Source organism: Mchenga conophoros, linkage group LG16, assembly GCF_057382185.1.
Source record: "Mchenga conophoros isolate Kocher_MC1m ecotype Shallow Benthic linkage group LG16, M_conophoros_male_GT1.1, whole genome shotgun sequence".
NCBI lineage: Eukaryota > Metazoa > Chordata > Actinopteri > Cichliformes > Cichlidae > Mchenga > Mchenga conophoros.
Window position 1 is genome coordinate 10,140,237 of NC_140541.1, and position 12,219 is coordinate 10,152,455.

The 12,219-nt window shown below is 40.9% G+C and overlaps 1 protein-coding gene across 1 annotated transcript; it reads right to left on the bottom strand.

Annotated features, from left to right (window-relative positions):
• Nucleotides 1–6,185: 6,185 nt before the first annotated feature.
• Nucleotides 6,186–8,662, bottom strand: LOC146556302 (uncharacterized). The gene is made up of 3 exons (XM_085250518.1): nucleotides 8,122–8,662; nucleotides 7,679–7,879; nucleotides 6,186–7,014 (listed from the first exon to the last, which is right to left on the bottom strand). Exons 1-3 carry the CDS (start codon nucleotides 8,659–8,661, stop codon nucleotides 6,691–6,693), a joined length of 1,065 nt encoding a protein of 354 aa, XP_085106644.1. The 5' UTR covers nucleotide 8,662; the 3' UTR covers nucleotides 6,186–6,690.
• Between the last annotated feature and the right edge of the window lie 3,557 nt (nucleotides 8,663–12,219).

Genomic DNA, 12,219 nt, shown 5'->3' on the forward strand with positions numbered 1-12,219 from the left:
ACTATCAACCCTTGCTCTCACTTCAGCATCTGAACACTTCCGTGGAGTGATGTTAAAGAAAGGGAGCTTGGTGTATAGCTGGCGTTGGAACAGTATTTCAGCTGGTGAGCTCGCCGTTGTGCTATGAGGTGTAGATCTGTACTCACGAAGAAAGATGTTCAGTTGCTGTTTCCATGGTGTGCCCTGTCTCTCGGCAACTCTCAGTGCTTTGCCTAGGGTTCTCATAAATCTCTCAGCTATAGCATTCGCCTGAGGCCAACAAGGTGTGATTTTGCGATGATGAAATCTTAGGTAGTCTGCAAACTGTAAGAAAGCCTCACTGTTGAAAGGAGGACCATTGTCAGTTTTACTGTCCTTGGGATTCCAAAATGGAGAACATTTTGTCAATGACTGGGATAACAGAAGATGCTGATGTTGAGCGTACACTTTCAACGACTGGATAGCAAGAATACTCGTCTGTGATAACGAGCAGGTATTCCCCCGTAGGGAGCGGTCCATAAAAATCTGCACGGACACTGTGCCAGGATGTTGCGGGTAATGGTGACATCTGCAGAGGGTCGGTGTGTGTAACAGGTGTGCTAGCTTGGCATGGCAGACAGTTTTGAACTGCAGATTCTGCTTTCCGATCGATCTCTGGGAACCATACTTTGGTAGTAGCGCTTTGGTCTTGACGATACCCTGGTGCCCTTCGTGTGCCAGTTGTAATGCTCTTTCTTGTAGGACCGTTGGAATAACTATCCTCGTACCTCTGAGTATAAAGTCAGATGAGTCAGCTACTGTTAGTTCACTTTGAACATGTTTGAATGATTTCAAAATGTCAGCATGCTGGGATTTATCTGTTAGATGCCACGTGTTGTTCCTGATGGGACCGATGACTTCCTGCAGAACCTGGTCTTTGTCTCTGTTTTTATCTTGTGAAGGGTCATGGCTTTTTGGGTGGAGTGATAAGAGAAGAAATTAACATACTCTTCTTCAACCTTACATGCACGAGCACTTTCATTCTGTGTTGGCACTGGATGACGTGACATAAAGTCAGCTGGATTATCAGCACCTTTTCTGTATTCCACTCTGAAATTGTATGGCTGAAGTCTCAGTCCCCATCTTTCGATTCTGGCAGGTGGTTTTGATCTTGGGTTATTCCAGATGATTTTGAGTGCCTTGTGATCAGTCACCAGTGTGAATGGATGTCCATAGACATACAAATGGAAATGTTCGCAACTCCACACAATGGCGAGTGCTTCTTTCTCATTTGCGATTATCTCCTTTCCACATCACTCAGTGCTCTGCTTGCATATGTAATAATGTGCTTAATCCCCTTTTCATCTTTTTGACAGAGAATGGCGCCCAGTCCTACTGGACTAGCATCAACAATCAAGTTCAGTCTGTCTGCTGGGATAGAAGTAGGACATCGTCGTGTCGCTATTGAGACTGACCTTGAGTGCCTGCAACGCAGTTTCTTGGTCCTGACCCCATGTCCAAGGGGTGTCCTTGTGTGCGAGCCAGCGCAGTGGCTCAGAGATTGATGAGAAGTCCCTGATGAACCTCGAGCAGTAATTGGCCATGCCAAGGAGACTTTTGATGTCAGCAGGTGTTTTTGGGTTGGGAGCGTGTTGAACTGCTGCAACCTTTTTAGGATCTGCTGAAATGCCACCTGCGGAGGAGATGAAACCAAAAAACTCGAGTTTTGTTTTATTAAATTCACACTTCTCTCAATTCAGAGTAAGACCCGACTCTGATAGTCACTTAAAGAGAGCTGTAAGATTGTTGTCATCGTCAGCCTGGTCCCTGCCGAAGACTATAATGTCATCACTGAGATTTTTGACTCCGTTTAGTCCTTGCAGTGTCTGATGAATAGCATTTTGGAACACTTCAGCTGCAGAAGAAACTCCGAAGCTCAGTCTTTTATACCTCCGAAGTCCCAGATGAGTAGTGAACGTTGTAATGTAGCGGCTGTCAGGGTGTAGTTCAAGTTGGTTGTATCCTGCCCTGAGATCAAGTTTTGAGAACACGGTAGATCCAGACGTAGATGAGTGGTATGGGCAAATCTTGATGTCTGTAGAAGTTAACGTAGGACGTGGTGTCAGTTTGTTGTAGGTGGCTTCAGTTAAGCAGTTAGCAGTGGCCCCAGAATCGATTAGCACCGGTATCTGGGTGCCCATTACTCTGACTTCAGTGTGTTTAGGATGTTTAGGATGTTGAGCTGTGTTCACCACATATACATAAGCGTCATCATTGCTGGATGTGTGACCTGTCTCCACATGTGTAGCGCTATCAGTTACTTGATGAACAGTTTGCGGTGGCAGGTTTTTCTTATACTTCTTTCCACAGTGTGTCTCTTTTCTCTTTGAGCGACATTGCGTTGCAAAATGATTGAATTTGCCACAAGAATTACAGATTTTGTCTTTCACTGGGCAGTCTTGCTCATTAGGATATCTGCCTCCACAGTTTCGACAGCAGTTATTTGGCTGCCATGAGGGTGTCCATTTGTTTCTAGCCATGGTATCACGTCCTGTTTTGTGCTGTACTTTATTAACTGCAGCTGTCTTGTCAGCTTCCATCCCTGTAGCTTGCAATTCAGACAACTCACATGCACGGTCATGATTTAATCGATCATCCAACGTTAAATCAGGTTCTCTGAGTGCTTTTCTACGAAGCTGTGATGATGTACAGCTTTGGATAATTTGTGTTTTAATCTCTGCAGTCATGTTTGCAAACTCACAGTTTTTGGCTAAAATCCTAAACCTGGTGTGATAGTTGTACAACGTTTCACCTGACTCCTGCACCACTTTCCTGAACAGATAAATCTGATACTGCACGTATTTCTTAGGCGCAAAGAATGCTGACAGTTTCTGTTTTGTATCTGCGTACTTGTCGCCATCTGTTGCTAACGTGTTGTAAACGTCATGCACTTTTTCACCAGCCACATGCAGCAATAATGTTCTTAATCTTGCATCTCCAGTAATATTCATTGCTGTGGTGTAGTTTTCCAACCACTGAAGCCATTTCATCCAGCGAGGTCTGACAGAACCGAGGTCGGACTCCGTGTCGAAGGGTGGAAGTGGAGAAGCGTGTGCAGCCATGTTCTTGTCTCCTAAGCTCCCAGCAGGGCAACTTCCTTCGTCTTACTTTGGTTGTAGCCTTTATTCTCATCGCCAATGTAATGTTTGCATGCCTCAAACATTAATGATGACACGTTCAGTATTTCTCAGTTCCATTCTTTAATTCTCAGGCTTGCAGCGGCAACACAGTTTGCAGCGCTAACTTTTCATGTAACGTTTTTCGTTCTCTCTCTTTTCTATATTCTCCTTCCGCCATACATTCGACCTTTCAAAATAAAATCTCTATAAATATCACAGTTGGCTCTACAGTACTCAGACTTTTTGTCAGCCTGGCTACAGTGCTGAAGAGAAACCTAGGGTTGTTCTTATTTTCTTCAATCAGTGATGAATAGTAAGATGTTCTGGCTTTGCAGAGGGCTTTCTTATAAAGCAACAAACTATTTCTCCAGGCTAAAGGGTGATCTACTAAATTTGTGACACGCCATTTCCTCTCCAGCTTATGAGTTATCTGCTTTAGGCTACATGTTTGAGAATTATACCACGGAGTCAGATACTTCTGATTTGAGGCCTTAGTTTTTACAGGAGCTACAGTATCCAGAGTCGTACATAGTGAGGCGGTAACATTATTAACAAGATAATTGACCTCTATTGGAGTAGCGTTCAGATAGCTACTCTGCTCTTGTCACGATCCTGGGTCTTATGACCCAGTGTTTTGAGTTTTAGTTCATTTTGATGTTTATAGTATGTTTAAGCTCATTAGGTCTCCTATGTTCATTTGCTTATTAGTTCCCCCTTGTGTTTCCAACCCATGTTAAGTCTCCCCTGCTCTTCATGTGTTTCATGTCTGTGTCTTACGTTGTCAAGTTCTGGTTGTCATGTCTGCGTCTCATTATGTTTCCTATTTTATTTTAAAGAGATCTTGTGTTTTTATATTATGGTTTATGTTTTGAGTCTTTTGTTGTACTGTTTCTTGTTTCCCTAGGTCTGTTATGGTTATCATAGGTTTAGTTCTTTGGCTTTGTCGTATGGCTTCCCTGTGTTCCATGTTATGTCCACTGTGACGTTTTTGTACCATGTTTCAGGTTCCTATGTTCTGTCTCCCCAGTTGCTGTTAAGTTTGCATGTTTAGTATTCAGTCAGTGTGTTTCCTGTTTTACTTTGAAGGTCCATGTCTCATGTGAGTGTTTCTAGTTTTGCTTCCCTTGTCTCGTCCAGCCTGATTACTCCCAGCTGTGCTCTCCTTCTGTGTCTCATTCCCTCGTTATCCCTCTGTGTATTTAAGCCCTGTGTTTCGCTTTGTCAGTGTCGTAGTCTCCCTCATGCTGTGTGTGATTCTCCCCGTGTTTCCTGGTATACTTTATGATTAGCTTTCCCAGTTTAGTTTTGTATTGCCTGTGTTCTATTTTTCCAGCAATTAAAGCTGTGCTTTTGAGTTCCAGTTCTGTCCCCGTGAGTTTGCGTTTGGGTCCTCTCCTGCCTGCCACACAGCCGAAACATGACAGCTCTGCTTCGTTTAAACTAACATACTCATCCTGCTGCAACCAGATTTCTGTAAGGCAAAGTAAATCGATTTGTTGATCAATTATTAAGTCATGTACTAACAGAGACTTGGAGGAGAGAGACCTAATATTTAATAATCCACATTTCACTGTTTTACTCTTTGAGTAAGATATGGATACTAAATTGTACTTTCTTTGTGATTTTTTTTTTTTATGTTTAAGTTGTTTATTTTTTCCTCCAGAAGGTTTGCCAATTATCTATGAAGCCCACATCATTTTTTGGACACCAGTCAGACAGCCAGCAATTTAAGGAGAACATGCGGCTAAACATGTCACTCCTGGTCTGATTGCGGAGGGGACCAGAGAAAACTACAGAGTCCGACATTGTTTTGGTAAAGTTACACACAGATTCAATATTGATTTTAGTGACCTCCGATTGGCCTAACCGGGTGTCATTACTACCGACGTGAATTATGATTTTACTGAATTTACGTTTACCCTTAGCCAGCAGTTTTAAATTTCCTTCAATGTCGCCTGCTCTGGCCCCTGGAAGACAATTTACTATGGTTGCCGGTGTCTCTAGCTTCATGTCTGAGAACAGAATCAGCAATTACCTGAATTTGACCCCCGGCGGGAGTGTCGCCAAGTGGGGAAAAATGGTTAGACACATGAACTGGTTGGTGGTGTACCTGGGGCTTCTGTTTAAGACTATGCTTCCTCCTCAACATCACCCAGCCGCCCTCTTTCCCCAGTTGCTTGGGGTCCGCCGGGGAACAGTTACTGGGGCCTACGCTATCTTTTGCTGCACCAGCTACAGGGGCCTGGCTAGCTACGGGTGAATGAAGGGTGCGAAGCAGAGTCTCCAATTCAGTAATCCTGGCCTCCAGAGCTGCAAATATGCTACATTTGTTACAAGTATCATTACTGCTAAAGGAGGCCGAGGAGTAACTAATCATCTGACACAATGAGCAGGAAAGTGCAGGAGGGACAGGTAAAGAGGCCATGCTGCTAGCAAGTTTGCTACAAACTTGTTTGCTACAAGCTAAGATAAGCTAGCGAAACGGTAAAGACAAAGTGAGTGATTACTTTGGCTATGAATTAGGTAGTGAGTACACAGAAAGTGTGCTTCAGATCAAGTAGGTGAAGATTATACTATGAAAAAAGAATGCATCTAAAAGTTTTTAATTAAACTGCTAAGCAGATAAGCTACTGAAAAACACCACTGTGTTTGAGCAGGAACAGGAAGTGAGAAGAGAGCGAACACTAAGTGACAGCACCACCAAAACACATCACACCAATACCAACTCTCTATTCCCACCTACACTGAAAAAAGTTGAACCAACTTAATTGAATTATTTCAATTGGTAACACCAAATTTAATTAAGTTCTTTGAAATGAAGTTAATACATTAGATTAACACAACTGATTTAAGTTACATGTACTTAATAAATTGTTGTCAAATAAACATTTTGCATTAATCCAACTTAAAATGAAGACATTTCAACTTAAAGTTTTCAGTTTTTCCAACCCAATAATTTGCATAACCCAATAGTAAAATATTGCTCTTTGCTAACCTAATAATGTGGTTTAGTGTAAATTACTTTTTGTAGTGACTCTAAAATGAAATTTTAGTTTGTTTAATAAAGCTTAAATCCAAATTTTAAGTTGGCTGAAAATATTTTTCAAAAATTCAAAATCCAATGTTTTTTTTTTTTTAAATGCTTTATTGTATAAATGTAATAAAGTATTACCTTTATGGCAACCAACACAGCTTTTGGTCAAACACATTACACATTTGTCCTTTTTAAAACACATATGCACAAAATGCAAGTAACGCTTAGTAGGACCACAAAGTTGTCATCAAAGTGTAAAGTGCAACACAGTATTACACAAATATCAAACGAAGGCAAACGAAATGAAGGCAAATATGTCTGAAAAAAAATTAAAAAATAAATAAAAATACCATACAAAGTATGTATAAAAGCACATTAAATTGGGGTTTGAGGTCTCTTGGAGCATAAAAAAGGCCCAACATCCAAAAGAGACTACATATTTTACATGCTATATGTCCAAACACAGTTGTTCCTTCGCATTATGGCACAAGGCCATTTGTTGGTCAGTGTTCTGTGCCATTACTGGGAGCTTTGTAGTTTGATATACAGATTTTGGACTTTGGGGGACATCTTGTGCTGATCAAGCTGCATGAAGATTTTTTGGAGCACTTCAAAAGTGAAGCAAAAGGGTTTTGGATAAGCTAGGTTGAGTGCATAGATCAAACCTAGAAGCAGGGCACAAGCTGAGGCAACCGAAGTTAGTTCATGCAACACTTCCACACCCTCAATGACAATGCCAATGTCTTCAGGTGGCTCCTGCAGTCCCTCCCCCTCCTTCCGAATCACATACACTGCCATGGTGACCTCCTCCAGGTCCCTCTGAACATCATCTGCTCCACAGTCCTACAGAGGGGTACAAGACACAAACACAAATCATCATTAGCCTCACTTCTTACTGTGATTAAGTGTTTGGGTGATGTACCAATATGTGTTATGTGCTGGGCTATTTCTTGGCTGGGTGTCATCACACACCAGAAACAGCAGAGAGAGGTGTATCAATCTGACTCTAATCAAATTGTAAGCAAGAAAGATAAGATTTCCCAACATGTCAAACTATTCCTTTGAACTTGAATAATCAAGTAAGCCCATCTTACTTAAAACAAAGTCAATCCAATATGTAATGTGTTGTTGCTGGGAATTACATAATGTCCAATATGGTCATGATAATAAATACATGTCAGCAATCCAACTGTGGTTCACGTGTTATGTTTGTTCTAACAGTTAACTTTTTTTCCGATGATTAATGTCCACAGTCTAGAACAACAAATGTTGATTAATTTTAAACTCTAAATTTCATAAGACAGACATCCTTACTCTTATTGCTTAACTTACATGTACTTTATTTAAAAACAGTAATTCACAAGCCCAGAGATTCATTACAGAAAGAAAAGGGGATGAGTTCAGTGGTGTATTTTTTGAGTCACTAAAAACATTCATGCATATGAAAGCCATGATTAGCATTGGCCTGCCCATATTGTCTTTATGAAGGATTCAGATATATTTTGACAGCCCTCTTAGTTACGAAGTATCTTGTTTGATGGTACAGATTTGCCTGGTCCAATGTGTCCATGATGTTCGCAATCTTTTGGCGTGTTGCTCCTCCTTTGGCACGTATGACTTTGATCAGCTGACTTGAGTGCATGTCTAACTGGGCCATGAACTTCCACTCAAGAGGAACAGCCATGAGCCTCTGGAACTCTGTATTTATCTAAAAACAAAACACAAATGACAGTAGATATTGTATTATGGAACAAAATGCTGAAACTGATTGTATGCCAAAATGTCTATATCCCAAAAAGTATAACATATATGGGAATTCAAAATGTAAATTCTTTCATTAAGTTCAGTGTTATAAAATCTCAACCACATCAAGATATGACCGATTCATGAAAGTTAACTGCAATAAATCCTGAAGCATACAGACTTCGATCACTTCAGTTCCATTCTTACCTCTTTCTGTGTGAAGAGTGCAGGCCATCTGTCCTTCAGTTCCTGAATGCTTGGTTCTTGCTTTACCACCTCATGTCGTCTGTAGGCAAACGTGTTAGCCATTTTGTCTGCGATGACCCTTTCATTGTCCCTTATCCCGATCTCTGTCAGAAGTTCTAGTCTCACTTTTTCCATGCTGTCCAGAGTCTCACCAGTAGGAAAGGATGGATAAAAGTTAGCTTCAGAACGTTTTGGCTTCTTCACTTTTTTAGCAGGGAAAGCATCTGTAGTAGCTTTAGATTTCAGTGAGTTTACACACAGCTCTGGACACCCCTGTAATTTGAGCCTGGTCCTGTAGTTTGCCATTTTGTACTTCAGTCGTTGTTTCCAACCGTAGCAGCCATTGAATGATCCAGGTTCTTTCAAACATGGGTGCTTTTTGATAAGGGCCTCTGCAGCTGCGCAGAAATGTGCATCCTCTGGATAGGCCTTGTAACGGTAAATTTCTTCTGCAACTCTTTTCAGGATATCAGACAGCATTCGGGCGCTTAAAGTCAACATTTTTTGGCTTACACGGTACTCAGTATTCCCCCTCTCTAGCTGTAGCTCTGTGTCATATGAAAATTGGGGAATTGCAAAGTCTTCTGGCCACTGTTGTGTTCGAGATGACATAGATTCAGGGGATGAGAGGATAATTGTGTCATTTGATGCCACCGAAATACCGTCATCAGACTCAAATGAAAGAGACAGAGATGAAGTGGACTGATCGGCACTGATCAAAGGTGGATTTGTTTGCTGGTGGATCACTTTGATTGTCCCCAAATTCCGAAGTTCGGTGGTAGAATTCAGATTGAAGAAGTCATTGCCAAAGTCTTGGTCCATGTATTGCAGTCTGAAGTTACCTTTTAACCCAAAGGTAGTCTTTATCGTGCTGAGAAGGTCTTCAAGTGACTCTGGGATGCCATTTAGAAGAGTCAGCTTTTCAATGTTGTTCTCTCCTAAAATCACCTTCAGTCTTGCAGGTGTTGAACCAGCCATGGTGGTCTGAGAACAAAGCACAAGCACAGTTAGTGAGGATCAACATGTAAACCACTGACATTTCCAATTAGGAGAATTTAATGTCAAACTAGAGGAAAAGAGAGAAGGCAAAGAGAGGAGGAAAGGGGAGGAGAAAATGAAGAGGAGAGGTGGAGATCAGCTGAGGCAGCGAGGAGAGAAGGCAAACCGAAGAGGAGAGGGGAGGAGAAGAGAGATGGCGAGAATATGGGAGACATTGAAGAGAAGAGAGAAGGAGAGGAGGTGAGGAGAATATAGGAGACAACAAGGAGAGGAAAGAAGAAAAAGAGAAGAGAAGCAGAAGGGGGGAGAGCATAGGATTAGCATTCACTGACTGGAATCCAGCAACCTGCATTAAAAAAATGACATAACTGATGAATTGCCAATGACATCATCACACCACTTTGGCTTGCAGTATAAAATAAATATGTTCTGAGAACACATTAGTATTGTATGGGTCTGGGTTTTGTTTTCCCACTTAAGAAAATACTTTATCATATTTTGAGGCCTCACCCTTTAAACATGGACATATCTTTTCAAGGTGACAAGACGCATCCCTCTAATTTTGTAGTCTGCCAGTGGGTAGGTATCATGCAGTTCTTGTGGCTCAACAAGTTCCACTTCTTTGCTTGGTGATGTTTTGAGATCATAAGCTCTGTAGTGTTCCATACACCATCTGCTAAGCTTTTTCAGAATGAAGATTAGTTTGTCCTGCAGTATCACCATTTGGATGATTTCACCAAACTCTGGCAGTCCTCCCAGTGAGCCGTGGATCAAGATCTTCCCACACTTGTAGATTAGTCCATTATATGCTACACTTTTAGCCAAGCACACATTGTCCATATCTGGAGACTTCTGTCTCAGTGCATTTGAGATGTCCTTGTTAAGAACATCAATGTGAACAGTGGAAACATCTGTTACTTCCAGTGGGGGTTTGGCAAAGCTAATTGCATGCAAATGATATGCAATCTGATACTGATGTCTCTGTGAAAGGGAAAGAAGTACATTTTTGAAGCATCTGATGTTCCTTGCAACTCTTTTAAAAAAAACTATGCTTTGCTTCGAATCGCATAGTCCATAGTGCAACCAGTGGCCCAAACTTACGGATCAAGTATGGATAATGTTCCAAGTAGTGGTGCTTTGGTTTAAGATTAACATCTGGGAAAACCTCTTGAAACTTGATTCTGTGCTCGGAGATCTTAAAACCAAGATATGCAATGGAGTCCTCAGTATGAACAGGACTGACAACAAGATCAACAATGTCCTTCAAGTCTGTTAAGATGTGCCAAGCAGGCTCCTCACAGGGTACACTCTGCCCAACGAACAAAGGCAAAAATCTGGTAAGACTCCAGTTCTCGTGTGCATTCCCTCCTACACTTTTTTTGGATGCAAAACTGAGAGCCACAGGATGAGGTCGATTTGTTTTGTCAGCCCACTTAAAGTTGAAAGATGATATTGCTTCATTCAATGTACATAATGTGAAATACTTTTTTTTGATTAACAAATTGAGGCAAAGCGCAAGTTCAAAAGGAACAATTCCCTCAAAAAGATCATGTACAACATCAGGTGGAAACCCAGTGGTAACATCAAAATGTGAGAGGTGCTTTGACAAAATACACTTTGATTTCACACCATAATAACTGGGCCATTTGTTTTCCTCAATAATTTGTAAATGATCTGCATGAATGTCTTTTGTTCTTAAAGTAAAGACTTCACTTCTGACTTCAATAGTCTGGAACTCTGATGTTTCTGCAGTGCAAAATCTACATACGTATGTCCCTGAGAAATTTTCAAAGAATCCAGCAATACTGTGTGCACCAAGGTTGTCGGCAACAACACACTGAACAGTGCCTTTTACTGTTCTGCCCAACTTTGACAGAAATATCCCATTCTGTTCCAAAATTACAAGATCATTAATTACAGGTTTTAACACTTTCTCATACCCATAGCACTTCAGATCATTACTTTTGATTAAAGCAGCCAAATAGATTGAGGTTAAAGCAGAATTACAGCCTGGTGGCAAATTACCCAAAACCCAGTACAATCCACAAATTTTATGCTTCCTCCGTGATGTACCAAGGGGATTACATATTTCGAATTCATCAATGTATAATATCAATGAAATGCTTTCCTGCTTGGACAACAGTCCATTTTCATGGAAGAAGTCACCATCGAAGATAGTTTTGTAGTGCACAGAAGTTTTTTGAGGCTGATTATCTACAGTATTCAAATTAACAGCCTGATCCAAGATTGTCTGGCAGTCAAGAATATGCTGCAAAGACTTTAAAATTGAAATATATTGGAATGACTTGTTATTTTTTCGGTCAAGTATATATTCCACTGGTTCCACTACTTTAAAGTGGCTCTTATAGTATGCTTTTCGTCTCCAAGGACTGGAAAGTGGACCTTTATCTCCAATTGCTTTTTTTACAGGGTTTGTCTCACAGAGTACACTGGCTAGCTTTTCAACAACTGACTGGTCAAATTGGCATCCGTTGTCTTGTAATACTTGGCTAATAGTCTTTTGGGTAATCGCCACAGAAACAGAACCAATCAAATAGTTTAACTCCTGCAAAAGCTCATCTACAGCTGCATTAGACACAAGAAAGATGTGTTCCAACTTAAGGAGCACTGAAGCAATTTTAAGCTCAATATCCTTCTCTAAGTTTTCAGAATACCCATTGTCAAAAGCAGAATTTAAATTTACATCACTCTCTATAATTTCCACATCTGAAATATCACTGGCAACACTGGCACAAGATTCATCAACAGAACTTATTCCAGGCTTAAATGTGTTCACTGTACCAGAGTGTTTTCTGTATTTATGACTTTTGAAGTTCTCATAGACATTGGTTTTATATTCACAGTTTTGGAACACACATGTTACAGTCTCCTTATTTTTAAGATGCTGATAGATATGTTGAAAATATTCTCTTTCTGTGGAGAGTTTATTATGGCCACAAATATGGCAAGTGAATGTGGACGCAGCTTTGGAGACTGCTTGTTGGGCAGGGTGATTTCTTGATAGATGGCTCAGTAGGGCGTTCCAAGTCTTGAACCTAC

What these genes read in the sequence shown, in the direction of transcription:
- LOC146556302 (XM_085250518.1), bottom strand. Translation starts at nt 8,661, where the DNA reads ATGTTGACTTTAAGCGCCCGAATGCTGTCTGATATCCTGAAAAGAGTT. An exon ending in CACTCTTCACACAGAAAGAG is followed by an intron (nt 7,880 to 8,121) that starts GTAAGAATGGAA and finishes TTTTGTTTTTAG; the next exon opens with ATAAATACAGAGTTCCAGAG. An exon ending in ACTTCGTAACTAAGAGGGCT is followed by an intron (nt 7,015 to 7,678) that starts GTCAAAATATAT and finishes ACCCCTCTGTAG; the next exon opens with GACTGTGGAGCAGATGATGT.